Consider the following 23,019-nt stretch of genomic DNA (forward strand, 5'->3'; position numbering starts at 1 on the left):
AAAATAAGATTGGCCGGCCAAGGTGGCTCACGCCTGTAATCCCAGCATTTTGGGAAGCTGAGACGGGTGGATCATCTGAGGTCAGGATTTCGACACCAGCCTGGCCAACACAGTGAAATCCCATCTCTAATAAGAAAATACAAAAATTAGCTGGGAGTGGTGGCTGGCGCCTGTAATCCCATCTACTCAGGACGCTGGGGCAGGAGAATTGCTTGCACCCAGGAGACAGAGGTTGCAGTGAACTGAGACTGCACCACTGTACTCCAGCATGGATGACATAACAAGACTCCATCTAAACAAACAAACAAACAAATAAATAAATAAATAAGACTGACTCTCATCAGAATTATTCCTTCTTCATTCATCTTCATTCATTCATTCCCACCCCAAAACCAGAAATAAAAAATAAACATTAAAGTGTTCACCTGTATGAGTTCCAGACAGGTAAGTTTCTGCTCCAAAGTTTCAATTCTAACCATTAGCCGGCATAAGCTGAGCACCTGGTTTTTATCAGAGAGACCCTCACCATTTTCCATCAGAGCTTCTAGCTCTCCATCCACCTACCACAGCAAATAAAAATACCTTTTTATAAAACAACAACAACAACAAAAAAAAAAAAACCCAAAAAGTTGCTCAACCTTATCAATTATCAGGAAAACACAAATTAAGACCAAACTGGGAAACCATGTATTAGACTGAGGGAAAAAATTAAGAAAGCTGATAATATTAAGTCTACTGTTGATGAAAGTATAAAGTGGTATAATACATTTGAAATGCATTTCATTCACTCATCAAATACATATCAAGAACTTATTATGAGTCAAGCATAATTCTAGGTGGAGATCTGCAATGAGCCAAAACAGAAAAACCTGCCCTTATGGGAGACCCCATAAACAAATTATATTAAACTAAAAGGACTTCAGAGATCCTTTATGGTTCATAAATATGATGACTGGGTTTTCACACTGCTGTGTGAGATATATCTCCCTCAAACTTATATAAGTTATACATTATAATATATAATGACCTTTTTATGATGACAGCATATGAATGACCCAGCTGATGGGGCAGAGTGCTTCAGAAAAAAATAAAGCATTAGCCTGAAAAATAAAATAGTTGTATCCCCATGCACAGAAATTCTACTTATCAGAACAAACTGTAGAGAAATTCTGCACATGTGTACCTGAAGATTCCTAAGAATGTTCATTGAAGCAACACTTATACTAGCAAAAAATTGCCAACAACCCAATTATCTGTACAAGTTTGATAACCGGCCATGTTCACGCAATGAAATATAATACCACAGTGAAAGGAATCAAGTAAAGCCAAATGCAACAACATCCATCAATCTTAAAAATATGTCATTAAGAAAAAGCAAGTTCCAAAGAATTACATGCTATATGAATCCATTTTTATGTACCTCAAAGCTGAACTTTTTAGGGATACATATGTGAAAAACTGCTTTTAAACAGGCAAGGATGACCAGGCATTATGGCTCACACTTGTAATCCCAGCACTTTGAAAGGCTGAGGCAGGAGGATCACTTGAGCTCAGGAGTTTAAGACCAGCCTAGGCAACACAGCCAGACTTCATCTCTACTAAAAATTAAAAAAAATTAGCCAGGTGTGGTAGCATGTGCATATAGTCTCAGCTATTCAGGAGGCTGGGGCAGAAGGATCACATGAGCCTGGGAGATTGAGGTTACAGTGAGTTATAATTTTGCCACTGCACTCCAGCCTGGGTGACACACTGAAATCCTGTCTCAAAAAAAAAGGCAAAGAAGTAAGACCCACAATGTACAACAGTGGTAACCTCCAGGTAGGGAGAAGGAAGCAGAGAAGCACTAACAAGGATTTTATAATTATGCTTTGTAACATATATATTCTTTGAGTGTTTTAAATATTAAATGTAAATAATGGGGGGTGGGAATCAACCTACCAAAGGTTATTTCCAGTCCTGCATTAAGGCAGTTACAGGATATAAAGATGCCTTCAAAGAATTTATTATGGGGGAGATTAAATTAATTCATATGAAACCAAACAAGGAAGCATTAACTGCAAATGTTATGTAGACCTAAGAGGCCTACGTAAGGGAGTAATTAGAATGAGTCACTAAAATAAGATTAGAAATAGGTAAGATAAAGACAAGAGGAAAAGGTAAGCAAAGTAGTGAGGAAAGCGTGAACAAAGGAAAATAAGAAATCATAACAGTGCATAGGTCAACAAAGCTCAAACAGGTAAGGCATGGCGAGGGACTGAGAAAAACCATACCAAATAAAAGACTGGGCCAGATGCAGTAGCTCATGTCTGCAATCCTAGAACTTTGAAAGGCTGAGGCAGGTGGATCACCTGAGGTCAGGAGTTCAAGACCAGCTTGGCCAACATGGTGAAACCCCGTTCCTAATAAAAATACAAAAATTAGCTGGGCAGCGTGGCGGGAGCCTGTAGTACCAGCTACCCAGGAGGCTGAGGCAGGAGAATAGCTTGAGGTTGCAGTGAACCGAGATTGTGCCACTGTACTCTAGCCTGGGTGACAGAGTGAGGCTCCTTCTCAAAAACAAACAAACAAACAAAAAAATAAAAGACCAGTGTTAGATTAGAAGATCTCAATGTAACATAAAATAACTTGAATTTGATAAAACCTGAACAGAATCCTGAACAATGGAATAATATGATCAAAGTGGATTTTTTTTTTGGCGCAATCTCAGCTCACTGCAACCTCCACCTCCCAGATTCAAATGATTCTCCTGCAGGTACGTGCCACCACATCCGGCTAATTTTTTGTATTTTTAGTAGAAACAGGGTTTCACCGTGTTAGCCAGGATGGTCTCGATCTCCTGACCTTGTGATCTGCATGCCTCAGCTTCCCAAAGTGCTAGGATTATAGGCGTGAGCCACTGTGCCCAGCCCAAAGTGGAATTTGACAATAATTTGTGCGGCAATAACAATAAAATTTAGACAAGCTAAAGACTAAGGAGAAGACATACAGATAGCATTAAAACTTAGCAGGAAATGATAAAAGTCTACAATGAAATGATTCAGAGAAGAGCAAAACTAAAAGGAAAGAATCTTAAGAAAATTTTCTATTACTTTTTCTTTTACTTAACTAGCTATTTATACCTCAACGTAATTTCAGGCAAGGCACTGAACATTTTTATTTCATATTGTACCTGAACATTCACATTCTGGTAAAGAATAAGAATAAATGAGAAAATATATAGTGCTGCCTGAGAGAGGTTGTAGAAACTCAAAACCATTTTTCTTTCTAAAATGTACATTTAAGGCTCATTCTTTTTCATTTCCAATACCATTTAAGTTTCTGAGTAAATACATGAACAGAAAAACCAATTTAAAGTTGTCTTAATCCAAGAAAGACAATTTCATTAAAGATATCTTTTCCTTGCATATCCTAAAAGTAAGCCTTCCTGTATCCCAAATTCTATGGTATTAGAAGAGTTCAAGGGCTTTAAAATTCTACTTTCCCCCCTCAACTGTAACAGTCACAACACTGCTTTTGACAGAGTTTTGAGATGTAAATAAAACAGGACTAAAAAACGAGGTATTTTTAGCCAGGCACAGTGGCTCACACCTGTAATCCCAGCATTTGGGAGGCCAGGGCAGGCAGATCATCTGAGGACAGGAGTTCGGGACCAGCATGGCAAACATGGTAAAACCCCATCTCTACTAAAAATACAAAAATTAGGCCAGGCACGGTGGCTCACGCCTGTAATCCCAGCACTTTGGGAGGCCGAGGTGGGTGGATCACCTGAGGTCAGGAGTTCAAGACCAGCCTGGCCAACATGGTGAAACCCAGTCTCTACTAAAAATACAAAAATTAGCCGGGCATGATGGCAGGTGCCTATAATCACAGCTACTCGGGGGGCTGTGGCAGGAGAACCACTTGAACGCGGGAGGCAGAGGTTGCAGTAAGCCAAGATCATGCCACTGCACTCTAGCCTGGGCAACAGAGCAAGACTTGTCATCATAAATAAATAAAGTAAAATAAAATAAAAATTAGCCAGGTGTGGTGATGCACACCTGTAATCCCAGCTACTTAGATGGCTGACACAAGAGAATCACTTGAACTTGGGAGGCAGATGTTGCAATGAGCTAAGATCATGCCATAGCACTCCAGCCTGGGAAACAGAGCAAAATACTCTGTCTTTAGGAAAAAAAAAAAAAGATGTATTTTCTTTTTAAAATTAGGTATGTTATGACTGTTTAAAACTCTGAGATAAAGCTAAATTATGTTACTTACATTCATTCAATAATATTTATTGAATAGATATTATATAAGGCATTTCCGGGATATAAAGAAAATAACGTTCTAACTAAAGAAAAAGAAACAGTAAAAATGCAGAAACTACAGTATAAATTAATTTTTGCAAACAAAATAAAGATGAATAACCCTTGAACATTACTCAGTGGTTGTACTGTAACACATATACACATAAATGCATGCCAATTCCAGTGGTGATAATACAGCTCCCCTAATTTTGGGTGCTCAAGCATAGCAATCAATTGTGCAGTAACTTTTAGGGTACCTGGGAGAGACAGGTGGGAAGACTGAGTTTGTCTCCCTTCCTTTCAATTAAATTACATTTACTAAAAGTACTAGATTTTATGTATGGGTCAACATCATCCAAGAATATGAGGTAAGTAACTAAAAGTAAACATAAATGTAAGAATGATTAGGGTGTATCTTTACAATATTGATAATTGAAAAATTACATATTAAATATATTTATATGTTTAAATACAATTAATTTATATAGAGAAAATATATATTTACTCTATATAGTGCATATATATGCACAATTCTACAGTACTTGAAAATTTATGGAGTACCTAATCATTGCAAAATACTATTTTTTAATACTTGAATATTTTTGGCACTAAGAGGTCTAAGTAGCATTTTAAATACTTCTTGATGGAATACAACATACAGTATGCAGTATACATATATATATACAGAAAAACATATAAACAACTAGTAAACAGGTTTAATAAACAGGTGAGCAACACCCATATAGCCACCATCCAGGTAAATTTAAAAAACAGAATACTGCCAACATTCCCGTAGTGCCATATGTACCTACCCCTTCCTAGTTATAACAGCAACCCTTCCTGTGCTTTAGAGATAACTTATCCTAACATTTTAAGAAACAGGCCTTCAATTTTCTTGACAGGTTTACTATCCACATGCAAATTCCTAAATATTAAAATTTCTTTTTTTATTTTTTTTTAGTGATGGAAGCTAACTTTATTTGAAATGAAAGGTTCACTCTTGTCCTTGCTCCCTTATTACTTTAATTTTACTTTAAGTTCTGGGATACATGTGCAAGAACACACAGGTTTGTTACATAGGTATATAAAATTGTATCTATTTTTCATCTTTATGGAAATGAAATCATACTGGACAAAATATTTTGTCATGCTTCTTTCACTCAAACTTACATTTTAAGAGTTAGCCATGTTATTGTATGCAGCCAGTTTATTTTCATGACTATTTCTTTTATAATTTATCTTTTTTTTTTTTTTTTTTTTGAGACTGAGCCTCACTCTGTTGCCCAGGCTGGGGTGCAGTGGCATCATGTCGGCTCACTGCAACCTCCGTCTCCTGGGTTCAAGCAATTCTCCTGCCTCAGCCTCCCGAGTAGCTGGGATTACAGGAACCCACCACCACACATGGTTAATTTTTATACTTTTAGTAGAGATGGGGTTTCATCATGTTGGCCAGGCTGGTCTCAAACTCCTGACCTCAGGTGACCCGCCCGCCTCGGCCTCCCAAAGTGCTGGGATTACAGGCGTGAGCTATTGCCCCTGGCTCATTCTTATGTTAATAGATATTTGAGTAATTTATACTTTTTGATATTATAAGCAATGCTGTTGTGACTTCTGATATACATTATAGCTAGTCTCTCTGCTTATACACCCAGGAACTGCTGGCTCATATGGTATATGTTCTTTCAACTTCAGTAAATAATGTTAAAGTATTTTCAAAAGTGGTTGTCCCCCATTTACACTCCCCACCGACAGTGTATGAGACCTGTTGTTCTTATGTATCATAGAACTTAATTTTTATCAATCTGGTGAGAGTAATTTTAATTTGCACTCCCAGATTACTAATAAGGTTGAACAGCTTTCCATGTTTATTGGCTATCTGAATTAGTAAAGTGTTTCTGGAAGTTGTCTATTTTTCTTTTGTGCTGGCTGTTCTTTTCTTATTAATAGGATACCGGTTACACTCATTATGCATATTCTGGATAGTAGTATTCATTTGTTATGAGTTGAAAGTAAGTATTTCCTCTCAGGTGGCTTTTCACCCTCTTTATTACATAAATCATTATTAATTTATTTCAAAAACTCAAACAATAGAGACTAAGGGAAGTTTCAGACTATTTTCTGTTCATACCATAAACTACAAATAACATCAGGTCATAGCAGGTACTCATTATACTTCCATCAAGTAAGTAAGTACCAAGTGTGTGACATAGCCAAAGAAGATAATCACCTGTCCTGGAAGAGCTTATAGTTTCGTTAAAGAGATAAGCTGTATTCAGATGCAATCATAAGAACAAGGATAAAAAAATGTTTAGCAATCAAGGGGTAACATGAGGGATGTGGATTACAGTGCAATCATTATTAACATCTTCTTGTCAACAATTTATACATGTAAAACTGCATTCTGAACTGCTAGCTACCTTGTCCTTTCCATGGCATCCTTTACCCAAAGAAATTCCCAAGGCTCAATCTTGTGAGTTCAAACAGTTGAATTCTGTGATTCTGCTTCTGTGATTCTGCTCAACTGTAACTGACCAAAACTCAGAACCTAGGCATGCAAAAAAGGAATTTCCGCAGGAGATAATCCAAGTGAAATTAAAGTAGAGTTAACCTCTGCATTAGAGTCAAGGGCAAATGATCTTTCACATCATTCTAGGAACCTAGGTTCATTCTGGGTTATTCTGGGTCTATCTGGGCAAAGTTTCATATAAAACATCATTGTTCCAGAATAACTTCAAATTAGTATCTGGAGCAACCAATGACTGTAGCCTACGGAATGACTGGATACAAGTTACATCTAATTCAGTCTGTAGGCACCAAGACCTATCCTGAAATTGACACACCATTACCTGAATACAAACAATCAACCAATGACAGAAATATCTAGTCCTTAGTTCCTTGGAGTTATCCTTAAATCTTCTCAGAAAGGTAAAAAGTCACCTAACGTAGGTATGATACAGATATAATACCACCTCTTAATCTAAAATAAGGTCACTTCTCATCAATAATTTTAAAATGTGTTTATTCTATAAGTTTTGAAAATAGGAAATAGCCATTGGAAAGTTTTTTTTTTTTAGATGGAGTTTTGCTCCTCTGCCTCCTAGGTTCAAGCAATTCTCCTGCCTCAGCCTCCGGAGTAGCTGGGACTACAGGTACCCACCACCACGCCCAGCAAATTTTTGTATTTTTAGTAGAGACAGGGTTTCACCATGTTGGCCAGGCTGGTCTTGAACTCCTGACCTTGTGATCCTCCTGCCTCAGCCTCCCAAAGTGTTGGGATTACAGGCATGAGCCAACTGGAAAGTTTTTATGGAGATACTAGTTTAGGTCAACATGTTTAATAACTATTTTGTGGTTGCTCTGGTAAACCACCAATTATATGAAACAAGTTAACAACAAAAGCAATTTAATGGAGTTTAAAGAAAAATGTCCTGTAGTCCTGTAGTCAAGTAAAGAAAGCTAACAGACTAGGTATGACCCAGTGACTACACTTCCATAGATAAATCTTAAAGAAACATGTGCAAAAGAGACATGTGCAAAGATACTAACTTTGAAATTAAGAGCAAAGGCCGGGCGCGGTGGCTCACACCTGTAATCCCAGCACTTTGGGAGGCCGAGGCAGGCTGATCATGAGGTCAGGAGATCGAGACCATCCTGGCTAACATGGTGAAACCCTGTCTCTACTAAAAACTACAAAAAAATTAGCCAGGCGTGGTGGCAGTTGCCTGTAGTCCCAGCTACTCGAGAGGCTGAGGCAGCAGGATGGTGTGAACCTGGGAGGCGGAGCTTGCAGTGAGCCAAGATCATGCCACTGCACTCTAGCCTGGGCGGCAGAGCGAGACTCTGTCTCAAAAAAAAAAAAAAAAAAAAAAAGAAATTAAGAGCAAAAATTGGAAACATGTAAGTATCCATCAGTAGGAAAATATGTCAATAAACTGCTGTATGATGAAAAAATTTCAAATGACCATCATGCAGAAGTTGAGGGAAAAAAAAGAAAAAAAATTACAAAAGTTAGAAATAAATGTTCATCTACATATATGAATACAGATCAAATTCAAAAATAAGAGTAAAAAAATGCACACAAATACATATATACCATATCATTTCTTCTTCTTTCTTTTTTTCTTAACAGAGATGAGGTCTTCCTATATTGCCTAAGTTGGTCTCGCACTCCTGGGCTCAAGCTATCCTCCTGCCTTGGCCTCCCAAAGTGCTGGGATTATAAGTAAGAGCCACCACGCCCAGACATATTTTACCATTTCTAGAAACTTTTAAAACGTTACACGAAACAATTCAATATGTTCTAAAACACAGAAGCATTTATTGTTATGGCCATAGTTGCCTCAGAGGTAGGAGGGGACTGTACTCTACAGTCTGACTGTAGTTTAACACAATGGTTAAGAGCAGAGACAAGATGCTGGATTGGAGTTCATTTCCATCACCTAGTTGGGTGACACTATAATCTCTCTGTGCCTTAGTGTGTTCTTATTTGTAACAAAGGAAAAATCATTACCTAATTTATAAGCTTATTGTGAGAATACATCTCACAATAAGCTTATATGTGATGTGAGCTAATACATCAAGTGCTTAGAAAAGTGCTTGGCATAAAGTTACACTATACATGCTAAATAAAAAGAGGGCTGAAGGCTGGGTGTGGTAGCTCATGTCTGTAATCCCAGCACTTTGGGAGGCCAAGGCGAGAGGATCACTTGAGCCCAGGAGTTTGAAGCTGCAGTGAGCTATGAATGCATCACTGAATTCCAGCCTAAGCAACAGAGTAAGATTTTGCCTCAAAAAAAGAAAGGAAAAAAAAGGGCTGGCACTGTGGCTCATGCCTGTAATCCCAGCACTTTGGGAGGCCAAGGTGGGAGGATCACTTGAGCCAGGAGTTCGAGGCTGCAGTAAGCTGTGATCACTCTACTGTACTCTGGCCTGTGGAACAGTGAGAGACCTTGTCTCAAAAAAACCAAAGCCAAACCATTTGAAAATGTATACATATGCTGGGCGCGGTGGCTCAAGCCTGTAATCCCAGCACTTTGGGAGACGAGACGGGCGGATCACGAGGTCAGGAGATCGAGACCACCCTGGCTAACACGGTGAAACCCCGTCTCTATTAAAAACTACAAAAAACTAGCCGGGCGACGTGGCGGCGCCTGTAGTCCCAGCTACTCGGGAGGCTGAGGCAGGAGAATGGCGTGAACCCGGGAGGCGGAGCTTGCAGTGAGCTGAGATCCGGCCACAGCACTCCAGCCTGGGTGACAGAGCAAGACTCCGTCTCAAAAAAAAAAAAAAAGAAAAAGAAAATGTATACATTTTTTAAAAGAGAGAGAAAGAGAGAAAGAAAGAGCTAAAGAACACATGACATTCTAATGCATTTGTTCATGTTGGGTGGTGCAAATATAGGTGTTTGTTATATAAACTGTCCTTTTCTGCTTTTTTAAAATGGACCTTTCCAATGCTTTTTGTTATCTGTATCTTCTTACAGAATTCAGATTCTCAATACTTAATTCCCTCAAATTAATTTGTGCTTAACTGATGTTACCTTTTAACCATTATACTCTTATCAACTCCCTCACATCTTCTACTATCTCCCCATCTAAACAGAAAAATTGCTGTCATCTATAGTTCTCATGAGTACTAAGATCCTGAAAAGTCCAGGAATAAGCTAACTACAAAAGAATCACAAGAGGATTTTCTCAGCCCTTCCACTAAGATTCACAGGTCTAGGGACTGGCCCAAAAATGTGCACTTTTACTATGGATCCAGCCAGGTGGTTCTAAAGAAAGTGATCCAAGGATCACACTTCTGAAAAACAGTGCTCTAGCAAAGGGATCCTCAAAAAAGGGAGGAGAATATTTTTTTAAACACAAAGTCCTTTTCACAGTTGATAGTCCCCTTAGGAACAGGATACTCCCCACCAAGAACCCCATCCCCATCCCAGGAGTAACTCAGGCAAGACGGGGTACAAAATAAAGCTATCAACTGCTGTTTCATTAAATAAAAAGAGCATCTGTGACTACTCCTGTTTCAGCCTTAGGTTACCTATTTCCTCTCAAAACTTTTCTCACACTCAAAAGACGGTTTTCAGAGATTTGAAGAACACTCAAAATTTAGAGTACCAAACAAAGACAAACCAATAACAAGGGATTAGAAATGTGCAGCAGTGAGCTATCAGGGAGAAAAGACATGTTTTACTTGTACTTAGGAGTTTTAAAGAATCTGAAAAACTATTAGTCCAGGTGTTTTCAATAATACTTTAATAGTTCTCAGTACCCAATTCCAATCTCTATGAATCTGAAATAAAAATAGCAACTGCATCTCTTCTGGTAACAACTCATCTGATCTTGGATTTCTCTGGTGGCTGGTGGCAGTAGTATGACTTTATAACCTTCAATCAGAAAAGCCACCTCGCTTTTTAAATTTTTTATTGTGAAAAAGTTGAAAGAAGAATGCAAACTTACTGAATCCTTCTTACGGGATCGTTCCTTCTTCATTTTCCCTCCTGCTGCTCTGATGCTGACTCTGTTCTCTCCTCCCAGGTAACCCCGGCAATTGGCTGATCCACAGAAACATTTCTGGGCTTCTTTTCTGTTCAAAGAGCATAGGAAAGAAGTCAGCTATGTGGAAGGAAACCATACAAAACTATTGGCAATAAAACAATTACACACAAAATTACACACAAAAGTCATACCAGTCTAAAGGAAATCAAAACAAAATAAAAATCGTAACTTGAAGAGATTCCAACAAGTCTGCTATTACTCATAGAAATGTCTTAAAAGTGCTTTTTAAAAATATTCATTATTTTTCCAATCATCTTTCTTTGGGAGGACAAAACTAGCCAAGAAATAAACAATCTTTCCATTTTATGAGAATACCTACTAATATGAAAATAAGAGATCATATACATATATGGATTAAGAACAAAATTGCTTCAATAGTTCAGAGAACTATTACTTATATGCAAATGTTTAATTGGCACATAGAACAAACATGCATTAGTATAAGCAGATATAAAATGATTAATACAGGATACTTAAAAGGAAACATTTGATTATTAAAAGATGGCTAGGCACAGTGGCTCACAACTGTAACCCCAGCACTTTGGGAGGCAGGAGTTTGAGACCAGCCTGGTCAACATGGTGAAACCTCACTTCTACTAGAAATTAAAAAATTAGACAGGCATTGTGGCACATGGCTGTAATCCCAGCAACTCAGGAGACTGAGGCAAGAAAATCGCTTGAACCTGGGAGGCAAAGGTTGCAGCAAGCCCAAATCATGGCACTACACTCCAGCCTGGGCAACAGGGCAAGACCTTGTCTCAAAAAAAAAAAAAAAAAAAAAAAAGTAATCATCACGTAAGGATGAGGCACTATAATAACAAATACATAAAAAAATAAATGTAGCCATGGAGGTAAGGAAGAATGGTGGGAAAGAATACAGGCCTAAGTTTACAGGTGACTGGAAGAAACCACATATGGCATTTATCAGTGATCAGAGCTACCTGAGGAAAACACTGAGTATTCTAGGCTGAGCACAGTGGCTCATGTCTGTAATCCCAGCACTTTAGGAGGCCAAGGCGGGTAGATCACTTGAGGCCAGGAGTTTGAGACCAGCCTGGCCAACATGGTGAAACCCCATTTTTATTAAAAATACAAAAATTAGCTGGGCGTGGTGGCGCACACCTGTAATTCCAGCTACTCAAGAGGCTGAGGCACGAGAATTGTTTGAATCCAGGAGGCAGGGGTTGCAGTGAGCCGAGATTGCACCACTGTACTCCAGCCTGGGCGACAGAGGGAGACGCTGTCTCAAAAATAAAAATTGAGTATTCTAATAGTAAACTGATAGATTTAGGTAGGATATGATAGTGGCAATTAGAGGGATAAAAATGAATTGTTCAATAAGTAGAGCAGGAATTCCCAAACAGCACTTGATTTCCACTTTTCTTTCCCTCAGAGAGGACAATACAAGCACAGAGGCAAAAACATGGAGCCCAACACAGAACCTGGTCTGCATTCATGCCCTGAATATCTGACAAGAGAAGCAGACAGAATCGGAAACAACCATCTGGCATTTGCCCTAGATTATGATCAGATCATCAGTTTCAGAGTTCACTATGTTTAAGACATGAAGCATGTATGAAACAATGTGAAGGAGTATGTAAAAGACCTTCATTGCCAGAAGTCTGGTAACTGTCACCAGACTGAACAGTGCACAGAAATTAAAACCTCATCATATGGTAGCATTAAAAGAATTAAAATATTCAGGAAACTCTGCAGCTGTGTGCTTTTCTAGCATAAAAAGCTACTAATTGATATAGGTATCATCTGAAAAAAATAAAATAAAAACTTTTAGGGTTTTGTGCCTTACTTACATTTTCCAATATTTTAACTGTACTGGTTTCTTAATAATCAGAAAATATCCTGTATAGGTCAATGGTCCTCAAGACCCAAAGAAGATAGATTGTTTCAAAGGTAATGTTGTGTTCTTTCATTATGAGGCACACATTAGTTGTCTTTTTCTGATATTAGTGGCCACTAATGACCACTGTTTAAGACCCATACCTTACTAAGTGTTGCAAAATGGTGATATTTTTACTACTTAGTTTTATGTTTTTGTTTTTTGAGACAGGGTCTTGAGTTATGGCCCAGGTTGGAGTGTAGCAGCAAGGTCATGCCTCCCTGCAGCCTCCATGTCCTAGGCTCAAGTGATCCTCCCACCTCACCCTCCTGAGTAGCTGGGACTATAAGCGTGCACCACCACAGCTCACCCTACTACTATATTTATCAACTGGAATACCTGTACAAAGAAGAACTTCCTCTCATCAACTATTTGGTTTAACCTAAAGCAGAATTCACTTGAGAAAAGCAGAATACATGTTTAAATGCTTAATTTTTTTTCCTTTTCTAAACTAGTCTTCAAAGTCATGAATTGGTTGACTAATATAGCTTTTTTTGTTGTTTTGTTTTTTGTTTGTTTGTTTTTTTCAAAACAGAGTCTTGCTCTGTTGCCCAGGCTGGAGTGCAGTGGCACGATCTCAAGCAATTCTCTTGCCTCAGCCTCCGGAGTAGCTAGGATTACAGGCATGTGCCACCACACCCAGCTACTTTTTATAGTCTTAGTAGAGACAGGTTTCACCATGTGGCTAGGCTGGTCTCGAACTCCCGACCTCATGATCTGCTCGCCTCGGCCTCTCAAAGTGCTGGGATTACAGGCGTGAGCCCCCACACCCGGCCCTAATGTAATTTTTTGTTTTTTTGTTTGTTTGTTTTTCTTTTTTTAAGATGGAGTCACTCTGTCACCCAGGCTGGAGTGCAACAGTGCGATTTCGGCTCACTGCAACCTCCACCTCCCCGGTTCAAACTATTCTCCTGCCTCAGCCTCCAGAGTAGCTGGGATTAGAGGTGTGCATCCAGCTAAATTTTGTATTTTCAGTACAGATGGAATTTCACCATGCTGGCCAGGCTCAAACTCCTGACCTCGTAATCTGCCTGCCTCAGCCTACCAAAGTGCTGAGATTACAGGCGTAACCTACCGCAATCAGCCCGTAGTTTTATTTTTAAATAGTCATTGGAACACAGGGATTTTACATAATGTACTTCAAACCTCCTCAGTATCTTTATTAATGCTTCAGTGTTAATAAGAACTCCCACACTTTTTGTTTAGGTAGTCTTTGCTATTGCATCGGTTACTGTTTTTAGGTAACCAATTATATTTAAGAGTACAAAATGGTACAGATGAAATAGACTGGTTATGAGTTGATAACTTTTAATGCTGAATAATGGATACAGAGTAATTTATAATACTGTACTATTCTCTTCAGACACACAGTTGGCATATCTATAATAACGTTTTTCAGAATTACATAAGAAATATAATTATACAAGTAGATAGTATGAGGCTGAGGAGAAAAGTATATAGTTCCTGTACAACATCCCTTAAGGGTCAGAAGTGTCATACATTAGAAAAACACACAAAACCAAAACAACATCTTATAGATAAGAGTTGAGAGTAAATATAACTGTTAAGTAATTCATATTAAAGTTTTATATCCTTATATCTGAACAGCCTATTTCCCCATCAGAAGCAGCAAAATTAGTAGAAACAATACTTACCCATATCTCTGGAACTGATAGTCAAATGTTAACTCTGAGCCTGAAGGAACCAGTTTGGTGGTAAAAAACCCAACCCTCAGTTGTCCGTTCACAGTCCACTGAGATGATGTTTGAAAACAAAAGAAATTAGTAACTTATTAGTGTGTGTGTGTGTGTCTGCACGTATATAAAGATCATCATCATCCGCCTTAATTATGCAAATGGGTCTTTAGGCAATGAAAGTTTTCCCAAATAGCACACAAAGAATTTTTTCTTTAAAAGAACTAAAATATTTAAGTGTAATTCTCATTTAATGGACTACCAGATTGGATATATCTCTAACATGTCTCTAATAAAAAAGAAAACAAGTAACTATTATTTTATCTTAACATTTCCATACAGTAAAGATTCACTTGTACTAAAAATTGGCAAATAGAGGATGCTTGTGTCACTGAATATCAAAGGCAAGTCTACATTAACATATGTTAAAAGTAACCATGTTGTAAGATGAGATGAGATATGGAAACTAGAAAACACTGATCCCAAACGTTTAATTCCATGAAGCGGTGGTTATCTGGCTGAGTATAGTGAAAGGGACATCAGAACAGATGCATAAGACTCAAGAATTAAAATGGGGGCAGATACACAGGAGGCAGATCTTTTAGTTCCAAAACATGTAAGCAAGTCAAGGACTGTGGAGTGCTGATCCAGACAATTTGCACGTTATTAATGAAAACTCCGGACTTGCAAAGATTAAGGGACACTGTACAGTGGGATTCTCACAGCTAGACATGTGGCCACCAGCTCTGGCAGAACTATAACCAAAACCTAGGTTGAATGATTCCACAGTAGGTTCCCCTTTTTGTTATACAACTTGGCTCTTAGAAGAGCCATGCATAAAATCTATTAGTGTATAGATCAAAGGGCAAAAAATACCCAAGACTCAAAAGCACTATTTCAACATGAGAGGAAATCAATGATACACATTTACAGAGCGGGTTCATAGCTTTAACCTAAAAAAGTTACAATCCCAGCTGGGCGCGGAGGCTCACGCCTGTAATCTCAGCACTTTGGGAGGCCGACAGGGGTGGATCACTTGAGGCCAGGAGTTCGAGACCAGCCTGGCCAACATGCCAAAACCCCGTCTCTACTAAAAAATACTAAAAAAATCAGCCGGACGTGATGGCACGCACATGTAATCCCAGCTACTTGGGAGGCTGAGACAGAAGAATCACGTGAATCCAGGAGGCGGAGGTTGCAGTGAGCCGAGATCATGTCACTGCGCTCCAGCCTGGGCGAAAAAAAAAAAAACAAAGATACAATCCCTCTCAATGTCAGTTTTTCAGTCCCTCATGAGTGTTATTAAAAGTCAAATATTGCACCTAGATAAGACCTGATAAAGAATCCAAATACACACTGAACTTTCAAAATTAAAATTTAGTTTTGTATTTTGGCACCATTAAAATGTCTAAAATAATTATGGGCAAGGAGAAGTGACAACTAAATGCAATGCGAGTTCTTGGATTGGATCTTGGACCAGAAAAACAACAGCTGTCAAAATTTGAATAAGGTCTTTATGTTACTTAATAGCATTCCCTGGATCTGATCCTTTTATTATGGTTACATATGACGTTAACATTGGGAAAGCTAGGTGAAGACTGATATGGGTGTAGTCAATACTACTTTTCCAACATTCCTAGAAATCTAAACTTATTTCAAAATAAAATCTTAAATAATAAAACAGAATAGGAAAAAGGTACTAAAAAATTCATGAGTACCTTAGATATGAGATCTAAAATTAATGGTCAGAACAGCAATCGTGAATAAATACCTCAAACTCTAAATCCACCTCAACTTACTTTTTGGGTTTCACAGTTTGGTTCACAGCTGTGATTCATGAAACGAGAGCAATTTCCTTTTTGAGTGGCATCTATTATCTGGGAGAAGAGGATCATTTAAGAATTTTTAAAAATACCTTAAATATTCATGCAATTACCCCCAAAACTACATACATGTCTTACGCATCAATTAAAAAAAAAAAGATTGGGCTGCAAAACCTAACCAGTTAAGGCAGGGCAATGAGGCCTCCTGACTACCAGCTTCATAGTCTTTCCACTGTAAACAGCTCAGTTTCCATTATTTCTAACTGAAGACAGATGACACTGTAAATTAAATTAACCCATTGAATAAAAAAAAATTTACACATTTTACAAAGGAAAAGCATTAAGACAAATGTAAGATGCATGCAATGCACACGCACGCACATACACACTCCCTCACCCCCACTTTGCCCTTGCTTCAGAGAATTGTCACACTACTTCACACTTCAAAGCGACAAATACCTAACTAATGCTTTTGGAAGATCTGCTAATTATAAACTTTGGCCCATAGGCAAAATTATCTTTATCAATGTCTCTCCCATTTATCCTTAGCCATTTCTTATATTCTATTGCATCCCAATCTCACTGCATGGTATAATACTTCACTTTAAAGTGTGGGCTATGTCACAGTGCCCTAGGTCTCAACCTTGAGTGTGTATCCAAATCCCATGGAGAGTTTGTTAAAACTTGCTGGACCCACCCCTAGGGTTAAACTAAATAGCTCTAGGGTTAGATCCCTAGAATTTACATTTCCACACTGAATACAGAGGCAGATATATGAGAATCGAACTGAATTCTATTAAGCCAGACATTAAAAAGATTTATAAAAATGTAAAGCGACGCAACTCTTTTCACTTAAAAAAAAAAAAAAATTAAATAATTATTTTCCAAGGCCAGGCACAGTGCTTTATGCCTGTAATCCCAGCGCTTTGGGAAGTTGAGGCAGGAGGACTGCTTTAGGTCAGAAGTTTGAGACCAGCCTGGGCAACACAGCAAGACCCTGTCTCTACAAAAAAATTTAAAAATAAGCCAGGCATAGTGGCATGTCCCTGTAGTTCCAGCACCTCAGGAGACCGAGGTGGGGGGACTGCTTGAGCCCAGCAGTTCAAGGCTGCAGTGAGCTATCATCATGCCACCACACCCCAGGCTGGGCTATAACAGAGCAAGACCCCGACTTAAAAAAAAAAAAAAAAAAGAAGTTATTTTTTATAATACCATGTTATTTGTATAAATAAGTAATGGGCTTACTATTATTACAGTTAAGTCCCCACTTAAAATCATCAACAGGTTCTTTGAAACTGCAACTTACAAAAGCAAAACAATATACAAGAAAACCAATTTTACCATAGGCTAACTGATATTAAACAACAGTTAAGTTCCTATGGCATATTTCTGGCCACAAAACATCAACAAACTTCTAAATAAAGACCAAAATGGGCTGGGTGTAGTGGCTCACGCCTGTAATCTCAACGCTCTGGGAGGCCAATCTGGGCCAACACTCAAGTGATCCTCTGTTTCGGCCTTCAGTCTGAGCCTTTGGAGCAGCTAGAACTAGATGCATGCAAAACCATGCCTGGTTAATTTTTTTTTAGTTTTTGTAGAGATGAGGTCTATGTTGCCCAGGTTGGCCTCTTTTGGCCTCAAATGATTCTCTCACTTGGCCCTAATGTAGTTTTAAATAGACATTCTAAATTTCTCAGTTGTAATTTTTAATATGATTAAATATAAGTAATTATAACCCACATAACCTATATAAGCAAAAGCACTTTGGGGCCAGGCATGGTGGCTCACACCTATAATACCAGTACTTTGGGAGGCTGAGGCGCGTGGACTGCTTGAGTCCAGGAGTTCAAGACCAGCCTGGCCAACATGGCAAAACCCCGTCTCTACTAAAAATACAAAAATTAGCTGGGCATGATGGTGTATGCCTGTAGTCTCAGCTACTCAAAAGACTGAGGCACGGCCGGGCGCGGTGGCTCAAGCCTGTAATCCCAGCACTGTGGGAGGCCGAGATGGGCGGATCACGAGGTCAGGAGATCGAGACCATCCTGGCTAACACTGTGAAACCTCGTCTCTACTAAAAAAATACAAAAAACTAGCCAGGCAGGGTGGCAGGCGCCTGTAGTCCCAGCTACTCAGGAGGCTGAGGTGGGAGAATGGCGTAAACCCGGGAGGCGGAGCTTGCAGTGAGCTGAGATCCAGCCACTGCACTCCAGCCTGGGCGACAGAGTGAGACTCCGTCTCAAAAAAAAAAAAAAAAAAGACTGAGGCACAAGAATCTTTTGAACCCACGAGGTAGAGGTTGCAATGAGCCAAGATGGCACCACCACACTCCAGCCCGGGTAATTCAGCAAGACACTGTCTCCCAAAAAAAAAAGAAAGAAAAAGCACTCTGGGGGTCATCAATAATTTCTAAGAGTTGTAATCTAAAACACATTACGTTTATCTTTACATATATATGTAAATTCCTCTCTCTTCCATGTTTTTATTTTCTACCTTATGATGCAACAGTAACTTCCATGCTTTTTGTAAACAAATAGAAGCTAACTATTTATACTGCTCTGCCCCTCATTTTTGTCACTTAATATATTTTAGAAATCAGTCGGCAGGACACGGTAGCTCACACCTATAATCTCAACACTTTGGTGAGATCAGGAGTTCAAGACCAGCCTGGCCAACGTGGTGAAATCCTGGATCTACTAAAAATACAAAAATTAGCAAGGCGTGGTGGCGGGCGCCTGTAATCCCAGCTACTCAGGACGCTGAGGCAGGAGAATCGCTTGAACCCAGGAGGCACGGGTTGCAGTGAGCCGAGACCTCGCCACTGCACTCCAGCCTGGGTGACAAAGCGAGACTCCGTCTCAAAAAAAAAAAAAAAAAAAAATCAAATCAGTCAGTATTAATGGCTCCTTCAAACCTAACAGATCTGTTTCAAGGCAAACATATCCATGCTGCTTACCTCATCATTCTTCAGGGCCATGAAATAGTAATGGATGTTTTTGTTTCGTGCATACTCCTTTACTCGAGCTTTAAACTCTTTATGATCGAGTACCTCTCCACAGTATTCTAGGACAAAGGTGTTCCTGCAAACCAAAAGGAAAAAAATAGCACTTCCTGCCTAGGAGCAGTATGGAAAACATATATGCTCAGGCAGAAATAAGGAATTTAAATAAATATTGCAATATGGATAATTTAGTTATTACATAAAATAAATTTCAAACATATGTAAAGTATCTAGCTTCTAACCAAGGTTACTTTTCTCCTTCATAGTACTTTTCAAAGAATGTTCATTCTAAGATGCTTTTATAATTTATACCTACTACCAAAATATACATCCTTTAACTAGATACTAAAACATTCAAGTCTGGCTTACGATATCAAAAAAACAGTTATAAACAGCTGGAAAACAGCTCTGAAGAAATCAAGAGACACTGAAAAGTTAGAGGATTTTTGTTCTTTAAAAAAAAAAAAAAGAAGGCAGTTGGGCATAGGGGCTCATGCCTGTAATCCCAGCACTTTGGGAGGTAGAGGCGGGTGGATCACCTGAGGTCAGAAGTTGGAGACCAGCCTGACCAATATGGTGAAACCCCAACTCTACCAAAAATACAAAAATTAGCCAGGTGTGGTGGCATGCACCTGTAGTCCCAGCTACTAGGGAGGCTGAGACAGGAGAATTGCTTGAACCTGGGAGGCAGAGGTTGCAGTGAGCCAAGATCGTGCCACTGCACTCCAGCCTGGGCAACAGAGCGAGACTCCGTCTCAAAAAAAAAAAAGAAAGAAAGAAAGAAAAAAGAAAAAAAGAAGGCAACTTAAATATAGCAGCTCTTCTGCTGTCTTTACTCTCAAAGGTCTCTAAAAACGTTAAAGATCAAATCTAACCCCCTTTATGTAATGACATTCTCTGTGAGTTCTCTTCAGAATGTTATCAGTAATTATGATTTATCTTCTTCTTTGGCATCTTTCAGTTACCCTATATCCTTGAATGTTCTTTTCTTGATTATTTACCTATTTATTCTGTACTGAAGATATTAAATTCTCAGTCTTCTTCCCTTCTCTTTATTCTCTAAAAGCTCATTCTAACCAATGACTTCAACTATTAGTTTTATGTAGACAAATGTCATACTATGTTTTGCTCCTAAGTTGACATGAAATGGCCTGCCTGAAGGTCTTTTCTTATCCCCCCAAAATAAACATGCCCTAACTCTAACCAAAGAGATTTTTTTTAATGTAAATCTTTTGTATTTGTTTACAACATACTGGCATAATCAATGTACTTATTAATAAAGGAGTTAACTTTGCCAACTGAAAAAAATTAAATCCTTTTACTTTAAAAAATAAAGCATTAAAAACAAATGAGAAAAGAACACATATATTAAAAAGCAGAGCTCAAAAACAGGATTGGAGAAGTTTATAGTGGATGTATATACATATTTATATAGTAGTCCATCACAAACACATTTAGGTCTCAATAATAAAAATCTGATTATTCATGAGTAAACCTAGAAAATCAAATTATTACCTCTATAACCAGTATTTGAAATGTCCTTTCTAACCCCAGAAGCTTATCATCTTGTAAATAATTTAAAATGATGACAATATTTGAGGTCCTACAATGTTGGACTCTCCACTTCTAGGATTAGTGCCCTCCCTCAAGAAAAAGAAAATTCACTCTGGGTGGCCAAGGTGGGAGGACTGCTTTGGCTCAGGAGTTCAAGACCAGCCTGGGAAACACAGGAAGACCTCATCTTGACAAACAATAAAAAATTAAAAAATTAGCCGGCCATGGTATTATGTGCCCAGTCAGTTGAAAGGCTGGCGCAGGAGAATTACTTGAGCCCTGAGTTTGAATCTACAGTGAGCTATGATCACATTACTGCACTCCAGGCTAGGTGACACAGCAAGACCCCGTTGCATTAAAAAAAGAAAAAAAGGCTGGGCACAGTGGCTCAAGTCTGTAATCCCAGCACTTTGGGAGGCCAAGGTGGGTAGATCGCTTAAGCCTGGGAGTTTGAGACCAGCTGGGCAACATGGCGAAACTCCGTCTCTATCAAAATAAATTTTTAAAAAATGTTTAAAAACATTTTTTAAAAACTTAAAAAAGAGAGAAAAAGAAAAACGACATCATAGACTGCCTTGTGAATTAAATGTGGTGACTACAAAACATACAAAACATATATTATCCAGGATCTGGAACTGCATACATAAAAAATATTTCCAATCCCTCTCCTGCCAAAAATCTATCTTCCCTGAACTTACTCATTTAAGGCTTGATTACCTGTTTTTGAAAGGTAGTATGAAAAATAAAAATAAAGCAAACTGATGTCATCTGGCATCAATATTACGCCCATTTGACAAATAAGACAGTTTGGATAACGTAGGTGATCTATCCAACTTCACAAAGCTCAATCACAGCCTGGGATTCAAACTCCACCTGAATAACTATTTACCTCATGATATCATAAAGATGCTTTCTTGAATTATACTAAAATATTCAATTCTAATGATATTACTCTCAAATCACTTTATTTAGAAAAAGTTCTTAAATATCAGAGCCTGACCAGCCACTAAAATCACTCAGAGTAGAGACCCCACATCAGGAAGTCTGAAGGATATACCAACACACATGGATCTGATAGTCTGAGCTTGAGGAAGCAGCTGAGAGAAGCATCTCAAAGTCCTCAGGAATTTGGGGAATGTAGGAAGAGTGGCTAGACCCTTCAGCTGCCTAACCTCCAAAAAACTAAATGAGGCTGATGTAAAAGTCTATCATGCAGTCCTTAAAACTCTAAGATTTAGGTTTCTTAGAGAAGCTACATGTCTCAATTAAAAACCAAAATAAAAACAAAAACAAAGCAGAAAAACATCAAATTGCCTGGCATGCAGTGACTAAATCCCATGAAGGCAAAGGCAATGAGAAATGTGATTTTTATGATTCTTATTAATCTTTTTCTAAGTCTGAAATTTGCTCCTGGCTAAATAGAGTCACTTCATCGAACTCCTTCTCCTTAAAGCCTTTTCAGGGCAACAGGGCTCTACTATGGCAGGTGGATGAGGACAGAAACTGTCACTGTCACTGCAAAGCTATGGAAGGTTTAGGGGTTAAGGATAATGTCTGCAACTCTCTTTAAGCTTCGTTAAAAAAAAAAGACTATAGATAAAAAGAGACGGGCAGACAGAGAATGTAAAATAAAGCAAACAGAACAAAATGTTAATAACTATAAAATCTGGCCGGGCACGGTGGCTCAAGCCTGTAATCCCAGCACTTTGGGAGGCCGAGACGGGCGGATCACGAGGTCAGGAGACCGAGACCATCCTGGCTAACACGGTGAACCCTCGTCTCTACTAAAAAATACAAAAAAAAAAAAAACTAGCCAGGTGAGGTGGCGGGCGCCTGTAGTCCCAGCTACTGGGGAGGCTGAGGCAGGAGAATGGCGTAAACCCAGGAGGCGGAGCTTGCAGTGAGCTGAGATCCGGCCACTGCACTCCAGCATGGGCGACAGAGCGAGACTCCGTCTCAAAAAAAAAAAAAAAAAAAAAACTATAAAATCTAAGTGGTGCTTATATGGAGGCTAACTGTTTCACTCTTTCAACTTTTCTGTAAGTTTGAAACTTTTTATTAATAAAACGGCTCAGGTGTGGTGGCTCACGCCTGTAATACCAGCACTTTGGAAAGCCAAGGTGAGAGGATCACTGGAGCTCAGGAGTTCGAGACCAATCTGGGCAACACAGCAAAACCCTGTCTCTACTAAAAATACAAAAAAAATT

At 38.8% G+C, this 23,019-nt stretch overlaps 1 protein-coding gene and 1 pseudogene across 13 annotated transcripts in view; one reads left to right on the forward strand and one right to left on the reverse strand.

The window, feature by feature from the left end:
• SETD2 (SET domain containing 2, histone lysine methyltransferase) overlaps positions 1-23,019 on the reverse strand; it is a 152,063-nt gene that overhangs the window by 71,403 nt on the left and 57,641 nt on the right. For all 13 annotated transcript variants that reach the window (XR_004058863.1, XR_004058854.1, XR_004058856.1 and 10 more), the window contains exons 6-10: positions 19,214-19,337; positions 16,234-16,311; positions 14,396-14,493; positions 10,745-10,871; positions 426-560 (exon numbers count right to left, since the gene is read on the reverse strand). Coding sequence is in view for 3 of the 13 variants with exons in the window: in XM_010374759.2 (XP_010373061.1) it covers positions 426-560; positions 10,745-10,871; positions 14,396-14,493; positions 16,234-16,311; positions 19,214-19,337 (562 nt within the window). In the remaining 10 variants the exon portion in view is untranslated. The remainder of the gene's footprint in view (positions 1-425; positions 561-10,744; positions 10,872-14,395; positions 14,494-16,233; positions 16,312-19,213; positions 19,338-23,019) is intronic.
• LOC115892270 lies at positions 926-1,065 on the forward strand (annotated as a pseudogene).

This window comes from Rhinopithecus roxellana, chromosome 1 (assembly GCF_007565055.1).
Source record: "Rhinopithecus roxellana isolate Shanxi Qingling chromosome 1, ASM756505v1, whole genome shotgun sequence".
Taxonomy (NCBI): domain Eukaryota; kingdom Metazoa; phylum Chordata; class Mammalia; order Primates; family Cercopithecidae; genus Rhinopithecus; species Rhinopithecus roxellana.